This window comes from Ochlerotatus camptorhynchus, unplaced genomic scaffold, assembly GCF_037179485.1.
Source record: "Ochlerotatus camptorhynchus isolate MF236.1 unplaced genomic scaffold, CSIRO-AGI_Acam_v1.1 ptg000304l, whole genome shotgun sequence".
NCBI classification, from domain to species: domain Eukaryota; kingdom Metazoa; phylum Arthropoda; class Insecta; order Diptera; family Culicidae; genus Ochlerotatus; species Ochlerotatus camptorhynchus.
This window is the reverse complement of record NW_027040792.1, coordinates 3376145-3395990: the sequence shown is the minus strand read 5'-3', so window position 1 is coordinate 3395990 and position 19846 is coordinate 3376145. Positions and strand designations below refer to the sequence as shown.

Here is a 19846-nt window from a genome sequence, read left to right as displayed (position 1 = left end):
ACGATCCACTCATGAAACACACACCATCTTCACCCTTTCCGTAATGCGCACTGTTTTTCTTCTCAGGGCAGTCGGAAATTTTATGGCCTTCTTTGTGGCAGCCGATACACTTCCACTTCTTTTGTTGTTGTTGCTTTGCGCGAGGCTTTCCGGTGCTCGAACCGGCGAAAGCGGCATCGTCACTTCGGGGAACCGACATGTCAACACTGGCACTCTTCCGCTTGATTTCTTCGTCCAGTAATCGGCACCGCACAAAATCAAGGGACAGATTTTCTTCTGGCATTGTTTCCAGTACCGTCCCTACCGTCGCGTACTCTGACCCGAGCGTCAGCAGCAAATGACAAACGATGTCAATATCTTCCAGCACGGCGCCCGTTGCCTTGTAGTCACGTACAACACGGTCAAACACAAGAAAATGTTCTTGAAGAGAACCACCTTCGTGTCGCAACGACAACAACTTCTTCTTCAGGTGCAAGCGACTCGCGATGCTTTTGCGCTCGAAAATCCGCTGCAGCGCCAGCCAAATCGCTCGCGGGGTCGGCTTGTCCTGAATGTACTCGAGTTGGCTATCGTGAATCCGCGAAATCAGGAGGGACTTGCAGCGACGGTCCTTCTTCCGTCGTTTTTCCGCTGCTCTCTCCTTCACCTCCTTCACCTCCTTCACGGCATTCGTGTCCTCCTGCTTGACGACGTATTCGTCAACTTCCTCCAGTTCCGCCTGTATGCACTCGGCGAGCTCGTGCTCCTCCAGCACCACTTGCATACGGAACTTCCAGGAGGGATAGTTGCTTCCGTCGAATTGCGGCATACGCGCGATTTCGCCTTCTCTCTCCATTTCTACTTGACCGGACACGACGATTCAAAAACACTTCGATCCCGACACTCGCGAATCCACTGGGCCCATAACCTATTAGGAATTCGGGCAGTGGTAACGGAATTGGATTAAGAGAAAACGGACAACGTATTTAATTAAACGAACAAGATTTTAATGAAACGTGTTTTCTTTGCTAGGTACAGGTCAAGAATGAAAAACTATTGTTTACTTCCGGTGTCTAATGACAGCTCATTGTCGAGGGGTTGCCCGATGGGGTTTGTGGTATAAGCGGTATAAGGGATAGGAAATTGACATTCCCAACAACTAGCCTATTGGTCCCAAGTAAATCGACTAACGCACCCCATTCTAGTTGAAATTCCAGTACTACACTATGTTTGTTTTGATTCGTTATGAAAATTTGACAGATAAAATGAGGGGTTCGTGGATTTTCCTATGTTTCGAGGGGTGCATCGATTAGCTTGGGACCGAAGATAGTACCAGAGCTGAGCCAAAAAGTTGAGCTCGTTTCTTCGGGAACTTCTGGTCTTAGAGTTGCCTCTATGGTTATACCAACAATCAATACGAAACTAACGATTTTAAATTGGCTCACCACTTTAGTAGCCTATTGGTCCCAAGCAAACGATTAACGTACCCTATTCTAGTTGAAATTCTATTACTACACTATGTTTGTTTTGATTCGCTTGACCAGGACAACGGTCCCAAGCAGTCCCAAGCTATTTCACTCACCCCTGCATGTTCTGCATGAATCCACACACCCCTGATGTTATCTGTCAAACTTTCATAGCGAATCAAAACAAACATAGTGTAGTAATAGAATTTCAACTAGAATAGGGTACGTTAATCGTTTGCTTGAGACCAATAGGCTACTAAAGTGGTGAGCCAATTTAAAATCGTTAGTTTCGTATTGATTGTTGGTTATACCATCTACCAGCCCTAATAAACGGATACCATATACAAACGATATCATAGATGATACGACTATACCACATAAAGTTGGGATGATATCCCGAATTGGTGGTTAGGCGCTTCTTATGGTTATTGTTTATGCGGGAGAGCTGTGGCAATACACATGAGCTGGGTACAGATTTATAGTGATGGGCGAAATGCAGAAGCGCGTGATTGGGTGGTGACCAATCGATAGCAGAATGTGCAAGTTGAGGATCAAAGCAAGGGGGGGAGGTGGCTGTCAAATACGAACAATCGTCGCCTACCTCGCATAACTGGTTCCAAACGTAAACAAGCCATAAGAAACCTACAGCGTTTGTTTACGTTTGGAACCAGTTTCATACAAGAATGATCAGTAGGCTGATTTAACAGCACGTCCCCCCCCCAGGATCAAAGGCCATTTCTTCAATGTCAGCATAATCAACGTGCACAGCCCTCACTTAGCAAGTGACGATGACAATAAAGACGCTTTTACGCGCAGCTGGAACGGGAATACGACAGCTGCCGGAGCCATGACGTTAAAATCGTCATCGGCCAGGAAGAGGACTTCAGACCGGTAATAGGAAAGTTCAGCGCTTACCATCTAACGAACGCCAACGGCCTTAGACTCATCGATTACGCCGTCTCTAAGAACATGGCCATACGTAGTACCTACTTCCAGAATAGCCTCGGTACAACTGGAGATCACCGCAGCAGGCAGAATCGCAAATCGAACACGTTTTGATCGACGGAAGGCACTTCTCGGACATTATCGACGTCAGGACCTATCGCAGCGCAAATATCGATTCGGACCACTACCTTCTAATGGTCAAGGTGCGCCAAAAACTTTCCGTTGCCAACAACATTCGGTACCGACACCCGCCACAGTACAATCTGGAGCGACTGAAGCTGCCCGAAGTCGCAACTGAGTACGTGCAATGGCTCGACGCAGCGTTGCCAGATGAGGGAGAGCTCACCGAAGCCCCCCTTGAGGACTGCTGGAGAAACGTGAAAGCAGCCATTAACAGCGCTGCTGAAGGCGCCATTGGGTTCTTGGAGCGGAATCGACGGAACGATTGGTTCGACGAAGAGTGTCAGACGGTTTTGGACGAGAAGAACGCAGCACGGGCGGCGATTCTGCAGCAAGGAACCCGTTATAATGTGGAGCGATATAAACAGAAGCGAAGACAGCAAACCCATCTTTTCCGGGATAAGAAGCGCGCCTGGAAGAGCTGGAGTACGAAGAATTGGAACAGCTGTATCGTTCTCAAGAAACACGCAAGTTCTCAGAAACTCAACGCATTCCGCCAAGGCTTTGTGCCGCGAGCCGAAATGTGTCGGTATAAAAAGGGAGTGGAAGCAGCACTACGCTGAACATCTGAAAGACGCAGAGGCGGAGAACCAAGGCGGCAGGAGAAATGGCTTCGTCGGTACAGCGGATGAGGGAGACATCCCAACTAACAATTTTAGCTGCAGATAAGCTTATACAGCCAAAATTTGCCTTATGCAGCTAATTTTTGCTTGCATTAGCTGGTCGGCAGCTAAAATTGTTTGTTGGGATGCCAGCTCCCACGATAGGTGAAGTTAAGGATGCTATTCGACAGCTTAATAACAACAAAGCAGCTGGGAAAGATGGTATCGGAGCGCAACTTATCAAAATGGGCCCGGATAAGTTGGCCACTTGTCTGCACCGACTAACAGTCAGGATCTGGGATACAGAACAGCTACCGGAGGGGTGGAAAGAGGGAGTAATATCAACAATCAATATGAAACTAACGATTTTAAATTGGCTCACCACTAGACTAGCCTATTTGTCCCAAGCAAATCGATTAACGGACCCCATTCTAGTATAAATTCCAGTACTACACTATGTTTGTTTTGATTCGCTATGAAAGTTTGACAGATAAAATGAGGGGTTAGTGGATTTTACTATGTTTCGAGGGGTGAATCGATTAGCTTGGGACCGAAGATAGTACCAGAGCTGAGCCAAAAAGTTGAGCTCGTTTCTTTGGGACTTTCTGGTCTTAGAGTTACCTCTATGGTAATATGCCCAGTATATAAAAAAAGGCGACAAACTAGAATGTGAAAACTATCGAGCGATCACTATTCTTAATCATACAAAGTGCTTTCCCAGATTATCTCTCGCCGTTTATCAAGCAGATTTGTGGGAAGTTACCAAGCCGGTTTTGTGGACCTGCAATTGACAACGGACCAAATCTTTACGTTGCGGCAGATCCTCCAAAAGTGTCGTGAATATCAAGTTCCTACGCACCATCTATTCATCGATTTCAAGGCCGCTTATGATACTATTGACGGTGAAGAGCTATGGAAGATTATGGGCGAGAACGGTTTTCCCGGGTGCGTTATCGGACTCGTTCGAAACTCGCAAAGGACTTCGACAAGGCGATGGTCTTTCCTGCCTCCTGTTCAACATTGCACTAGAAGGTGTTATGAAACGTGCGGGCTTTAACATGCGGGGCACGATCTTCAATAAGTCCAGCCAGTTCATCTGCTTCGCTGACGACGTGGACATTGCCGGAAGAACGTTTCAGGCCGTGGCGGAGCAGTACAGTTGGATTAAAGGTGAATACGTTAGCTGGAGGAACCGAGCGGGATAGGGCTCGCATAGGCAGAAGCGTGACCATCGACGGAGATGAGTTCGAGGTGGTGGATGAATTTGTGTACCTCGGAGCATTGGTGACGTCGGATAACAACTGCAGCAGAGAAATTCGTCGGTGTATTATTGCCGGAATTCGTGCTTACTAAGGACTCCACAAGACCCTGAGGTCGGGTAAACTTCACCTCCGTACTAAATGTGCCATGTACAAGACGCTGATAAGACCGGTAGTTCTCTACGGGCACGAGATGTGGACGATGCTCGAGGAGGACCTGCAAGCACTGGGTGTTTTCGAACGACGAGTGCTTAGGACCGTCTTTGGCGGGGTATGTGAGAACGGTGTATGGAGGCGAAGGATGAACTACGAGCTGGCGCAACTCTATGGCCAACCCTGTATCCAGAAAGTTGCGAAAGCTGGAGGAGCACAGCGAGCAAGATGGTTAGACCAAATGGAGCAGGATCTTGGAAGTGTGGGACGGTCAAGAAATTGGAGACAAGCAGCCACAGACCGAGTGAATTGGCGTAACATTGTGATGCAGGTGCAATCCTGAGGTATGTCGGACCAGGATAAGCAAGCTTGAATATAACCACATAATATCGATTTTGATGACTATTTGATCAATTTGACTGATTCTTCTGTCCGCAGTATAAAAATTAATTATCTAAAATCTAACATAGGATTTTCCGGATATTCCAACTTTTCGATTTTTTATACGGAGAATGTCGCTTATCGAGTCTTCCGGTCCGCCTCCTAGCATCGTGCTATAAGGTGTCAGGTGGTAACCAGGGTAGCTCAATGGCGTCATTTCGTTAGCATCTGCAATGGGATATTCTCATAGCAGGCGTTTACGATGAGACTTGTTGATGAGCAACCATCGTTGCAGCAAATTTGGAAAGACGTCTGCATTGAATTATCGCATATAATAATATTCCGCCCACTATATCACAAGAAATTGCGAGTAGCTGAGTGAAATGGAGATAAGTTAAGCATCGGGAAAAGGACCAAGTCTCCCCTGGATGATGCCAAAAGATGAGCGCAATAGAATCATCAAGTTGGATTAAAACAGGTTTAGGTTTAGGGATTGGTTCTACGCTTAGAGGAAGCACAATACGGTTAGTGGTTTCTTATTGTGGGCTGGTTCAGATAAGAAACACTGGAATAAGAGACCAGCGGAGACACTGTTATGATTCCAATCGAACTGTCAAAAGTGGTTCCAATCTGCAATGTTTACAAATCATTTGCTTCAATTAATCATGTTTTGTTGTTTTTGACATCATCCACATCCAGAGGGCCAGTCACTTCGAATGTATGGGAATGGTAGGAAACCATTTGGAAATGCATGATAATTTTCAGTTTTTATTCATTATCGTCTTTATAGGCAGTTTTAGATGCACAAAAATTGCACAAGTACATTACTATGGTGATAAGGTAAACACTCGTTTATTTGTTTCCTTCTGTGAAAGCATGGTTAGTCACAAATCGTGGATTTTCTGATATTCTCCATACTGCAAAGATGATTTTCCTACCACTGAAGGGGCGACATCTCTCGGATCTTCAGTATAGCTACTACTCAAATCATATAATTAATTAGGGAGGAGTATTAAAATCGTTTAACAATCACTCATGAACTCGCTCGTCGGTGCATTGGTGAAGTCACTCGCAAGCAGTTATAAATGCAAGTAATGCCAGGATTGCTTTGATGTTTATCTTGTTGTTAAATTCATTTTGGCGAAGGAATGACCTTTTTATAGCTGCCTGGTTCCATATATTGTTCAATATTCTGTTGCTGCTAGGGTGGGGTACCTAGGAGGCTACCAGGACAAACACCTCGGCGGGCTTGGCTAAGCAACGGCCTACCAATGAGGGTGGGTCATTCAACGACCTCTTTTGATGCCTAGCTCGATCGGGAGGGCAATTCTTAGCCTCAAGGCTGGAGTGATTTACCGGGCTAATCAGGACTCGGATATAGTGTGATTGAATGGAAAAAGCTACTGAATTACACTTTAGAGGTGTCCGGTTGGAACTCGTTCGGAACGGAAAGGTCCAAAGTGGTCCTATCCTCCGGGCCGTCGAACGGAACTTGGCTCTCCAGAGGTCAATCGCTCACGGAAGGCCTGTCGGTGTGATCTGGCCGAACACCTCGATCGAGCGTTCTTAATAGGAAAACTCTAGGGGCATCCCACTCTAAACTTTGTATTTCTTACGATGTACTTATAAATTTCTAGCTGATATCTTATATACCTATAAATACTTAAAAATACTTAAGAAATACCTTGTACTAGATTGCTTCCCTGGTTGCTAGACAAATTACTGATGTTTATTTACTCAATGTCAGGGATTTTATGTGTCAGGTTGGATTTTGTGCATTGCTAGCGTTAAAGTATTTAGTGAATAAATCATGCAAAAGAAGAGATTAACAACTTCAGAGGAAAGGTCAATTATGAGTTTCCGTTTATGAGAATGTGTCTTTTTTCTGACAGAAGAGAAAATTTAAAAAAAAAAATCTGATCTCCAGCTGCACCGATTCTCAACCTGAAGTACCCGTCTCTCTTTTTTAAGTAGCTATATTTGAGATAGTATTTGATCAAACACACTTTTCTGAACAAGTTTCATTATGATATTCACTCTTATTCCCTATTTGGATCGAAATAGATTTGTCATAAGTATTTTTATTGAAAATTTGTTTCAATCAAAATAAGGGTAGATAGGTAATACATAAATCCCAAGTAACAATTTCGGTTTTATAGGGGTTATTTACAGGAAATTCACCAAAGCTCCGTTTAATGATGTCTGCAAATAAAATAGTTAATATAAAATGAGTAGTAGCAGTAGTCAATTAAATTATATTCAAATCCTCAAAATACCTATTTATCCAATCAGTATGAATAGCTAACTCTTCGGTAGACATTTTGCACGCGTAATGTTTGACATCGACAAGAAAAACAATTGCACTAGAAACCGATGTTATAGCCAAGACTTACTATGATTAAAATAACGTCAAGATAAAAATATTTGAAAATACTTAAAAATACTTAAGAGAGTTTTAACAATACTTAATGAGTATTGGATCTAAAGTTTAGAGTGGGATGCCCCTAGGGAAAACTTAACGGGTCCTGACTCTCTCACTCCACGCCTGCTACTACGACACTCTTACTTTTCTTCTCTATAATTTTAACGGTTTTTTTTAGATTGTTCAACTGCTCTCGTTTAAGGTTACTTGGCAAGTGCCGGAAGAAGTTTCCGTGCTACTCGCCGTTTCCTTTCTCTGTAATTCTCGTACCCATTCTCTTATGTTCCACTGAACTCAAATTGTTGGCTCATCACCTATTCCAGCAGTTGGTAGTAAACTGTGGTACTGTATAATGTACTAAAACTAGGGTTGTCAAATTGGCAATTATTATTTAAATTCAAATGGACATGCAGAATACGATAAACATACAGAAATACATCAACAAATGTTACAAACGGTAACATTTCCCATGTGGCCAATTTCCAGCATTTGATTTGTGTATGCTGTATCAACCAACTTAAGTGTCTTCACTGGGGCACGGAGGATGGCTCTGAGCTGTGACATTCTTAAGGTTTGGTCGTAGAATGCTATAGAACCTTAGTAAGACTTGCAATGTTGCTTCGGAAAGATAGCGGCATGTCAAACGGTGTAGTATTCATTAACGTATAGGCTAAGTAGGTCCTCACTCAGCCTATGTTAAGATGGGCGGACAGTGGTCGGCCAGGGTGAGGGCTGATAAATTACAATTACAATTACAAAAAATCCAACTTTTCAATTTGTATACGCGTATTTGAGTCTCGATTTTTTCAACGAAAACTCGAACTGTTTTTGCCGAAGGTCGCCATTTTGGTGATTTTACGAATTGCGAATATACGGCAACAAAGTAGTTCACTAGTTTTTTTCTACGTTTGAGCGATCGAATTTTGCTTTGGATACGAGATAAACAAATACGCTATTTGAACCCGAAGTGCATCTAAAACCGTACTAGTAGGCTAATAAATTACTGTTCCGAATGTCAACCTATCTTGATCAATATCGAGATGGAAGTTCACTGTATCCTGAAGTTTTATCGGAATTGAAATGGATGGAAATGAGATCAATCACTTCGATTGATCGGTTCATTACACGAATGTTTACCAATATAGCACTACGCTAAGAAAGAATGATCACGCGTGCATTCACTAGACGCATCTATTTAGTTTGTCAAGCAGCGTCTAAAAGTGAATCGCTGGTGTCATCGGTTATTGCATAGTATTTTTTGTGTATTTTTATCATCTACTATCCAACTCCGCTTATTCGAATGATGCCACTTTGGTTTAAGCTACGGATAAGCTAGGATTGTCTTAGGTTCACCAGAGGTTCAAAATTAGATCATGGATGTGCATCCATTATATTTAGAGATTCGATTGATTAGTACTATGGCCATATGATTGATATTTCCGATTCAGAGAAAACATAGCATTTGGTGTCAAATTATGTGAAAACCAAAGCTTTAATAGCATTCTGCGGTTGTCAGCAAGGTTGCAAAGACTCATTTCAGCTAAAATAATGTTTTTCGGAATAATAAAACCAAAAGATGGTATGATGACATGTTTTACTTGTAACTCACAAGAAGAGGTTACAAAGAATGCGTTGGAAACATAAAACCTGTAAATTTTGCTTTCTATGAGTCACAATCATCGATTTGCTGATCGCTGAGTGAGTGAGTGAGTGAGTGAGTGAGTTTGTGAAAAATCGCTGATTGTGACTCTCATGAAGTGAAATAAACAGGTTTAATATGTCAAACACATTCTTTGCAACCTCTTCTTGTATCCTACCAATTCAAAATTTGATCATGGCATCTAATTATTTCATAATTTAGAAAAACATTGTTTTAGCTGAAATGAGTCTTTGCAACCTTGGTTGTCAGTAGCGTTGAGTTGGTTTAGTAGTAAAATATGACAACTTATTGGCAACATAATAATAATGTTATAGCGAATTCGTTTATTATCGGGGTTGGAACCAATTTCAACCCAGTGCGAAACCGAACTTTTTGTCAGTGCGAACCTCAACCTGAGCTGGGTTTTAAAAACACACGATAAAACTGAAGTTTGTCAGAAAACAAGCAGACCCAATCTTCATACCCGATCCAGGTTGGAACTGAATAATAAACGAATTCGCTATTAGATGACCATGGATGACACTATGACAGGATCTTCTTACGGGGCATTTGGATTATATTTGGGGATAATAATGATAATCAACTCTTAAAAGTGTCCGGATTTCGGTGCATTACGGTTTTTTATTCGCAAGATTTAATCAAATTAAATTATTTTAAAAACGAACTTAATTGATCGAACTAAAACATCTTGTTCGAAAATTAATTACAAATATTGGGTCCGTTAATGTGATCTAACAAATTCGGAATCAAACTATACGGGGAAGACTGTAGTCTAGTCAATAATTAAGAGCAAGGGAAATATCCTGTTTCGATCTACGATACTAATTCCATACATCAGTGTGATTGATAGAAGGTAACTCTAACGTTCCGATAAACCATCATCAAATTCCTTCATTCAGACACCTCTCCCAGACCAATGCCGTTTAGTCCGATGCAAAAGTACAAACCGGGCTTGCATTCGATCACTTACGTGACCACCCCAAACGAAAGCTCCGCCTTGGAACTGTCTAGGAAGATGATTGAGCGCAAGCTGGCCGCTGGCGTGAACATTGTTCCCGGAATGGTCGCCATCTACGAGTGGGAAGGCAAGATCAAGGAACACCAGGAGATACTGATGATGATCAAAACGCGCAGCTCGAGGGTGGATGAGCTGTGCGAGTTTGTACGGGAGAATCATCCGTACAGTGTGGCAGAAATTGTCTCGGTGCCGATTGAAAACGGGAATCCGGCGTACCTGACGTGGCTGAGCAAGGCCGTGCCGGAGGGGAAGAAGTAACGTGATAAGTTCAGGGAGTTGGAACAACAATGTCATCAAAGTTGGCGAAGCGTGGGATATGACAAATGATGCCGGATTTGTATTGAATTTGATTTCAAATAATAAAACGAAAGTTACAATATGCAAGCAAATAAAGTTTCAAGCCATTAAAACAGTAGCTACACATTTATTTCTGTTATCGTAAAATAATAACAGCAGCAAGAGCTTCGCATCTAATTGCTACACCAAAAATACTTTTTTTTTTTAATTAAAAATGTTCGTCCTTCTCCCACCACGGACCAGCAAGTCAAATGACACGTAAAAGTATGCTAAAAGCCCTAATGTCAATAGCTATAATTTACTTGTTCTTCTTCTTCTCGGTAAAGTGCTGTTGCTGCTCGGCGTCGTCTTCATCTTCGACTAGTTCGACGGCACATTGCCGCGGGAACCAACCCCGTATCCGGGGTGGCTTGTGCGTTTCCGGTAATGGTTCAGACTGTTGTTGTTGTTGCTTCCTCTTCTTGTCCTTCTTGGTTTCGTTTTTCGGTTGCTCCAACTCCTCGAAAATCTTCTCTCCGAACAGCCAGTGTCTTTAAAAACGGAAAAGATTACTAGTGTGAAGTCAATCAACGCAATGTTTTAAAAGTTAACGTACTTCCGCCATCGTGTCACTCGAACTTTGTCCCCAACTTCAAGCTTGATTCGCGACTCATCCGTCAACGGTGGACTAAGACATACTCTGCATCCCTGAGACCACAGTGGAACCCAACTGCCAGAAACCGGTCGTAGAATGGTGTAGGTACGCGTCCTGGCCCGTTTCGCCGATTTCTGCAGTAGTTGTTCACGCTGCAAAAGCAAAAAAATACAATTTAGCATGGAAAGATCCCCAAAGCCTCCGAAGAAACTCACCGTCAACGTAAATTGATCGCAACCTTCCGCGATCGCCCACTCTGTGCCATTGCCAATCGGTGAACACGTCCAGCTGGCGACCTGTTTAATGTTTCTCCACTTGCCCAAATCGTACGGATACTGAAAGTGATCCTCAGTCCCTTCCCGCAAATGCCGTGCCTTCTCCAGAATCCAATCCTCGATTCCGGTTCTATTGTTCACAATCGCCCGTACCTGGAAGAACAGCAGCATCCCGACCGCTATGATCACTCCGATTGCCAGGCCCACGTTGAACACCCCCAGGATTAGGCTCCACAGTCCCAAGTACACAGTCGCCTTCGAATACTGCCCGTAGTACACGTACCAATCCCGGTGCAGTCCAGCGTATAACGCCGCACACAGAATGACCGTCGCGTGGATACATCCCACCACGGCGAACGCCAGGAAGCACGTGAAGTACGCATGGTTGCCCCAACCGACGCAATGGTTGATCCACGGGCAGTGATGATCCATCTTGATCACACAGCGATCGCACTTCCGGCAGTGGTGCGATCGGGGTGCCTTGAAGCCCTCGCACCCAGTGCAGTACTGGAGGAACTGTTCTTCTTCCGGATTCTTCGGGCGCCACCGCAGCGGCAGGAACTTGGGCCCGGTAAGGGATGCCATCACGAAGTTGAACCCGGTACTAGCGGACAGGATGAGGAAGACGGCTTGGTTGACGAAACCACCGAAGGTTCGGTTCGGTGGCCACCACATGGCATTCATGTACAGGGTCATGAAGGTGATCGATTTGATGATGGCTGCGCGAGAGAAGGAGAATGCAGTGATTATGGGTTGAAATTGATGAATCTTTTGGGCATGGATTTTGATGAATTCTGGAGGAAAAATCTGAAAAATCTTAAAGGGGGATGTTGAGGATTCCTTTACGAGAATTCTGGAGGATCTCGGACAAAGAATCTGATGATGTCCAGACGTGGAGTCGGATGAGTCCTAGACGATGATTCTGATGACTCCGGGGCAGGGATTCTAATGGATGTCAGACTAGGGTTGATATGAATCATGGAATGGGATTCTGATGAATCCTGAACGGAGATTCTGACGAACCTCGCAATTGTAATTAATCCTGATCGTGAATGCTAATTAATCTAGTGTGGGTATTTTGATAAATCTTGGACGGGGTTTTGATAAATCCCATACAGGCGCTCTGATAAATGCTGGACATAGATTCTGATGAATCCCGGACGAAGTTTCTGATAAAACATGGACGAGATTTAGATGAATCTAAGGTGGGAATTCTTAAGGCCCACGCACATTAGATCCGGATCGGACGCGTTGCGGCAAAATGACAGCTAAATCTATTGTCTAACTGTCATACGTCAACGCAACGCAAACTGATTTAAAGTGGGTGGCCCTTAATCCTTTTCAATCAAAATCCAGCGTCTGATGAAAAATGAACGGTAATTATAACGAATCCCTGACAGGATTTTTGATTAATTCCGGAGAAGAATTCTGATCAATTCTGGATGGGGACATTTATGATTCTTGTACACAGATTCTGATCCATTCTGCTCGAGTATTTTGGAAAATGAATCTTCGACAGAAATTTATTGAATCCTTGGGAGAGCTTCTGATCTAACCGAATCGACGATCCTAATAAATTTTGGATCAGGATTCTAATAAATCATAATAAAATAATAATAATGAAGACTCTGATGAACCTTTGACGATGTTTTTGCAGAACCTTGAAAGAGGATTCTGATTAATCCAGGGATTCTGATGATTCCTTGGACAGGAATTCTCATGAATCCTTGGACGGGTATTTCGATGAATCTAGGACGATAATTTTGATAAACTCTGGGGGACAAATTGAAGATTAAGACTTTCAACAAATTCAGAGAGAAAATCTGTGAAATTCCAGCACTGAATATTTATTGATCTTAAACAGAGGTTCTCATCAATTCCAGACGGATATTTTAGCGAATATTTAACGGTTATTCTGATGAATCTTGTGCGGGACTCTAAATAATCTTTCCCAGCAACTTTGTTGAATCCTAGAGAGGGAACCTTGATCGATGGTCCTGATGAATCCTGGAAAAAGATTCTGAAAATTCCTGTACGAAAACGCTGATGAATCATGGACGGAGTTTTTGGTGAATCTAGGATGGTAATTCTGATGAATCCCGGGATTTTGATGAATTCTGGGGAGGGATTCTGGTCATTTTCGAATGGGAATTTTGGCAAATTATTAACGGTAGATCTGATGCATCTTGGAACGGAACGTCCATGAATCTTCGATCGGTTATTCTAATGAATCTCAGGCGAGGATTCTGATGAATCATGAATGGGGATCCTAAAGAACCCTGGGCAATGAGCCCCAAGAACTCTGAAGGAGGATTCTGATGAATCCTGATCGGTGAATCTTAAAATTGCTGGACGGGAATTCTGATTAATCTTTGCCTGAGATTATGATTAATTTGGGATGGTAATTCCGATTTCCCGGGGATTCTGATGAATCCCAGAGAAGGATTTTGATGAATTCCGGAGAGGGACTCTGATCATATCCAGAATCTTGGGCAGGAATTCTGATCATCCCTAAACAGAGGTTTTGGTGCATGCTGGATGCCAATCACATGAATTCTGGCAAATCATAGATAAGTATTCTGATGCACCCTGGACAGTGAATCTGAAGAACACTTATCAATTATTCTGATGATTTCAGGATTTATGATCTTGTTTGGAGATATTTACTAAATCTTGGTGTTTTTTTTTCAAGAATTCTATACGAGGGTTCCAATGTATTCAGGACAGGTTTTCTGATCAATTAACGGTGGCAATTCTATAAATCATGGACTGAGCTTCTGATGTTCATTTGACGGGGATTCGGATGAAAATCGTACGATGAAGGGAGATTCTGGATAATCTTGGACGGGAATTCAGATGAATCCTGATCGGAGATTCTTTAAATTCCTGGACGGAAATTATGATGAATCTTGGTCGGAGATTATGATGGATCTAGGATGATAATTCCGAATTCTCGGGGATTTTAATGAGTCCCAGAGAAGGATTTTGATTAATTCCGGAGAAGAATTCTGACCATTTTCGGATGGGGGTGCAGATGAATCTTGGACAGTGATTCTGATTAATCCTAAACGGAGGTTTTCCTGCATGCTGGATGGCAATTCTGATGATTTATGGATGGGGATTCTGATGAATTTCAGACGGGGATTCTGATGAATCTTAAACGAGAATTTAATTAATCTTTGGTGGAGCTTCTGGTGAATTTTGGACAGGAATTCTGACAAATCTTGGATCGGAATTCTTATGTCTTGCATGAGTATTCTGATGAAGCCTGGACGGTAAATATGAAGAACTCTGATCAATGATTCTTATGAGTTGCAGGATTTCTGATGAATCTTGGTTTGAGTTTTTTACTGAATCGTTGTGGGATTTTTTGGTGGGAGTTTCAATGCAGGTTTTCTGATGAAGTTCGGATGGAGATTCTGATGAATTATTGGCCAAATTTCTAATTTTTCATGAACTGAGATTCTGATGAACCGTTGACGAGTATTCGGATGAAATTAGTACGATGTTTTTCGTGAATTAGGAAGGGAGATTCTGAAGAATCCTGGACGGGAATTATGGTCAATCTTGGACGGATATTCTGATGAATCTTGGACGGAGATTCCGATCAATCTCAGACCGAAATTTGAAGAATCCCAGAGAGGGATTCTGATGGATTCCGGAGTGGGATTGTGATGCATATTGGATGGGGATTTTAACGAATCTAGGACGGATATTCTGATGAATCCAGCAAGGAAATTCTAATTAATCCTGGTCAGGGATTGTAACTAATTGGCTTGCCTGAAATCCAACAAAGATTCGGATGGATTGCGGTGGACATTTTTATGGGATACATTTGAGGATTCTGACAAACCTTGGATTAACATTCAATTGAGCGATGATTCTGATGAATTCTGGACCTGAGATCCTTATAAATCTTGACTGGAGATTTGTACTGAATCTTAAACAGGTATTTTTACAAATCGTGGTAGAAGATTTTGAAATATCTAAGACAGGTTTTCAAATGAATCCTAATTGATGATACTACACTAATAAAAATAACCATGAAGAAGAGCTTAGCGACGTTCGGGGTATCATCCAAATTATTTGCGTGATAGTTCTACCATCCGGGTTACTGTTCGTTTTATGGAATTTTTTTATTAGGTTGATGAATCCCGAACGGAAATTCTGATGAATCCTAGATGGGAATTCTGATGAATCTAGGATGGGGTTTCTGATGAACTCTGGACGGTAATTCTGAGGAACCCTGGAATATGATTGAGATTCTGATAGAACCTAGATGGGAATTCTGCTGATTCAAGGACGGAGTTATGATATTCATACGATGAATTTTATGAATTCTGGAAGGAGATTCTGAAGAATAATGAGCGGAAATTCTGGTGAACCTTGGACGGGTATTCTGATAAATCCTGGACGGATATTCTGATCAATCGCACACTGGAATTTTGAAGATGCCAAGAGAGGGATTTTGATATGTTCCCGAGTGGGATTCAAATGAATACTGGACAGGTATTTTGATGCATCTTGGACGGGTTTTTAATCGACTCTAGGACGGTAATTGTGATGAATTTAGGAGGAGAATTCTAATGTATCGAGTTCGGCGATTCTATAGAGTTCCGAAAGGGAATTGCATGAATTTCGAAAGAGTATTCTGATTAATCTCGGGCGGAAATTCTGGTGAATTTCAGACTTTGATTTTGATGAAATCCAGACCAGAATTCTGATGCATCTTACATTTTGATTTTGGTGAATTAGGGATAAGAATTCTGACATGGTTTAAGATTCCCTGGACGGTCTAAAGAACTCTTGATGAAGATTCTGTCAAAATTCCGGACATAAATTCTGATGGATCCTAGACCTGGGATCCTTATGAACCTTGGATGGAGATTGAATCTGAATCTTCAACGGTAATTTTTAAGAATCCCTGTAATAGATTGTGAAGCATTCCGGACAGTTCAGATGCCTCCTTATCGGTAATAAGAATGAATCATTAATGGAAATTCTGTTGAATCGTAGACGGAAATTTGTATTAATCTTCGATTGGGATTATGATAAATTTTGGATAGTGATTCTGAGAAACCCTGCCAGATGATTACGACGAATCGTGAACGGAGATTCTGATGAATATTGGACGGGTATTCTGATTAAACCTGAACGGGAATGCTGATTTATTTTGAATGGAGTTGCTGATGAATTGCTGAATTCAGACGATTTTTTTTTGTATTCGATTAAGGCCCTTTTACTGATGAAAATGGGTTTTTGATGAATCCTGAACAGAGATTTTGATGAATCTTGAACGGAAATTTTGTGAATCTTGAACGGTAGTCCTGATAAATCGCAATGCCCCTGTGGATCCCGGTCAGAGATTCTTATCAATTCGATGAATGCCGACGATTTGATGAATTCCGGGAGGAAATTCTGATGAATTCTTGAGGGAGATTCTAATGAATTCTGGAAAAAGATTCTGATCAAATTGTATGGACAATTGTCTACATGGGGGAGAGGTGTAAAAATCTCTCAAAAACGGTCTACATAGGTTATGAACCACCCCTTACGAAGATGCGGATGAATCCCGCGAGGGGTTTCTGTTGAATTTTCGGACAGAGATTCTTGTGAATTTCAGACGAAGATTATGATGAACTTAGGCAGGATTTGTTATAAATCTTGGGATGATGTAATCAGGAATTCTGATAAATCTTGAATGGGGATTCGGTGATTCTGAAGAATTCCGGACGGGAATCCTAATGAAGAATAGAAATATTTACTGAATCTTGGTCAGTATGTTTTTATGAATCCCGGTCAGGGATTCTGACAAATTCCAAACAGAGTTTCTGATGAATTCCTGTATGGAAATTCAGGGCGATTCTGAAAAATGCATAGCAAATTTTGTTAAATCTTGGACAGGGATTTGGATGAATCATGGACGGTGAATTCAGATGGTGATTCTGGCAAATCCAAGACGGCGATTCTGATGAATCTTGTACAGAGATCAAATGAATTCTTGACGATGATTTTGGTGACCCACGAATGAGGATTCTGATAAATAATGGTAAAGTATTCGGATGAATCATGTTTAGTAATTTTTATGAACCACAGTGAAAGATCCTGACGAATCTGTTCTGAAGGACAGACTCTGTTAAATCTTGAACGAGGAATGTGATGCATCCCAGCTGGGAATTCTATTGAATTCTTGATAGCTGGAAAAGGTGGTGACGGGAATTCTGATGCTTCCTGGACAGACATTCTGGTGAAACTTGAAAAGGGTATTACGATGAATATCGGGACGGGAATTCTTAAGATTTACGGACGGGGATTCTAATAAGTTTCGATCGGGATTCTGCAGGTTATTGTGACTGCCATTTGTAGTTCTAAGAATTACAGAACGCTTACTAGAAATCCTTAGATGGAATTTTTAAATTCAGGATGATTTTATCGAGCTTTTAAAATCATTCGAGAATTGTTAACCGCTTGCAATTAAAAGCCGCTCAAATTTGACCATTCTTAAGTCTGCCGTTACTGAAATCGAGCTGTTCGGGGGAGAAGAGAGGCTCACCTTATTTAGTCATATCGCATTGCCCGAATGTCATTAGAAAGTTGACCGAACGGGCTTGTTTGTAATTATCATCAGCCATGCAAAGCTATGTTCCATCCCATGGTCACAACAGAAGCAGGGTGGCTTGTTTAGTTTGGAACTCTAGGGATGAGGGTGTTTCCACCTCCTGTAGTGTTTTGAAATTATGGTGGGATTTTTCCGAGCAGCCTAATGACACAAAAGTTCGAGAGGGTGCAACCACAGCAATTCCGGTGGAAGTAGATTGATTAACATAAATGCTCACGACACGAAGTGGCTTGAGTGTTAGTGTGATTGCGATTAAATATCCGAGATAACGTATACCTGGGAGGTAAATATTTCCCAAGCTGCGCCCCTGCTGGCGGAAGTGGATAGAGCAAACACATTAATTTTCCGAAATGTGTTCCGGATGAAATTTTACATGATGACATTTCCTGAAATTTGTGGATTGTGAAAGGTAAATTCATGGATGATTTACAAAAATTTCTTCTGCCTGGGTTGGAAATAATCAATCAAAGTGACCGCCACATTTTATGCAATACAGTAAGATATGCTACACTGAAAAAAAAATAATTTCTAGAACATTATTTTCATACTCACTTATCGCCGTCAGCGGTCCCCAGTGAAAGAATCGCCAGAATACGGCCGAAATTCCGCTCGTCATCGTTGCAGGTTGGCTGTTGACAATTTTGCCGTGTGACTGTCTTTGCTTCTTCTTCGTATTCGAAGCAACAGAGCGGTGTGGATTTTATTTACCTACGGCGAGCAGTGCCCTCGTTGCACCGAATATGACTCACGCAAATGCGACGAAAAACAAACAAAACCAATCACTGAAAATGAGGAACTTCTGTATGAAGAATCATGCGTAATGGATAGTTGATGAAATTTAAGAAATTCCATCAAACAGAAGGTGTTTTGCAACTAAATTTGGAGAAAACTTGTCCAACTACTCACCAGTTTGATAGATGGCATTCGGCAGAAGTCACACAACCCGAATGGAGAGTTTGCGGCGGTACAAATCGATGAAAGTTCGGATTAATCACATTACTGCGAAAACGACACACTGCCTACACCGTGAAGACTATCGGAAAATGTATCAGTTCTCAAGGGAAAGGGAAAGACCAATCCGGTTGATGTAATTTATGCCACTTTCGGTATCCCAACGCCTACGGCAGCGGCTACTGAATGAATGGTCACGCAATGAAATGAACTTGTAGGTACCTACCTACCTTCCTACCTGCACTGTACTTGCCGATTTGATTTAACACATCACTGAACACGAAAATGTGTATCGAAATCAAAACACTGCAGACAGAAGCAGGGAACAGGGAAGCTTGAGTAGTGGTCTGTCAAAAGTGACAATCAATTTGGATTGGGTTCGGCTTTAAAATACGATAAGTTTGTCATAAATGGGAAATTTTTCAAATTCTTTTTGATTTTCGAAAAAAAATTAGAGAAGTAGAATTTTTACTCCAAACGTAGTTTTCTCTGAACCATGACGTATTCTATGAACTTACCACTACACTAACACCTGTACACAAACATCTAATTCTGTCAAAGCCTGCTTGAATGTCGACTGTGATGGATCTACTGTACCGCAGCGCTGCCATTTATACAGATTTATCTGTATTATACAGATTTTTTAATCTTAATACAGACCCGATACAGAATACAGATTTATCACAGATTTTTAAATTACAATACAGATTTATACAGATTTTTATAAAATGGTTGAGAAAAAAAAATTCAAAATTTATAAAAACAAAATAACTTCTCTCCAAAATTAATTGTTGTGCTAAAAACCATATTTTTTGCAGTGGGATCTGCTCGAGGCGTTGCTGTTTCTTTTATGCTTCTCTCACTCCCTCCAACGGAAAACGCAGTCACGCCCGTCACGGTAGTATATTAAAAATATCAAATAGTAATGAACTCGTGCACTTTTTTGCATTTAAAACTGCTTATCAGGAAGATAATGAATAGAAACTAAAATCTCCATACATTTTC

At 41.8% G+C, this 19846-nt stretch overlaps 2 protein-coding genes across 2 annotated transcripts; one reads left to right on the top strand and one right to left on the bottom strand.

The window, feature by feature from the left end:
• Window positions 1–9935: 9935 nt before the first annotated feature.
• On the top strand, window positions 9936–10338 carry LOC135707184 (protein CutA homolog). Its single transcript, XM_065228934.1, has one exon. The coding sequence runs from the start codon at window positions 9964–9966 to the stop codon at window positions 10321–10323; it is 360 nt and encodes a 119-aa protein (XP_065085006.1). The 5' UTR covers window positions 9936–9963; the 3' UTR covers window positions 10324–10338.
• Window positions 10339–10436: 98 nt separating this feature from the next.
• On the bottom strand, window positions 10437–19081 carry LOC135707166 (palmitoyltransferase ZDHHC6-like). Its single transcript, XM_065228911.1, has 5 exons — window positions 18797–19081; window positions 18443–18672; window positions 11212–11990; window positions 10958–11148; window positions 10437–10892 (listed from the first exon to the last, which is right to left on the bottom strand). Exons 2-5 carry the CDS (start codon window positions 18504–18506, stop codon window positions 10661–10663), a joined length of 1266 nt encoding a protein of 421 aa, XP_065084983.1. The 5' UTR covers window positions 18507–18672; window positions 18797–19081; the 3' UTR covers window positions 10437–10660.
• Between the last annotated feature and the right edge of the window lie 765 nt (window positions 19082–19846).

What these genes read in the sequence shown, in the direction of transcription:
- LOC135707184 (XM_065228934.1), top strand. Translation starts at nt 9,964, where the DNA reads ATGCCGTTTAGTCCGATGCAAAAGTACAAACCGGGCTTGCATTCGATC.
- LOC135707166 (XM_065228911.1), bottom strand. Translation starts at nt 18,506, where the DNA reads ATGACGAGCGGAATTTCGGCCGTATTCTGGCGATTCTTTCACTGGGGA. An exon ending in GGGACCGCTGACGGCGATAA is followed by an intron (nt 11,991 to 18,442) that starts GTGAGTATGAAA and finishes TCTCTCGCGCAG; the next exon opens with CCATCATCAAATCGATCACC. An exon ending in CGAGTGACACGATGGCGGAA is followed by an intron (nt 10,893 to 10,957) that starts GTACGTTAACTT and finishes CCGTTTTTAAAG; the next exon opens with ACACTGGCTGTTCGGAGAGA.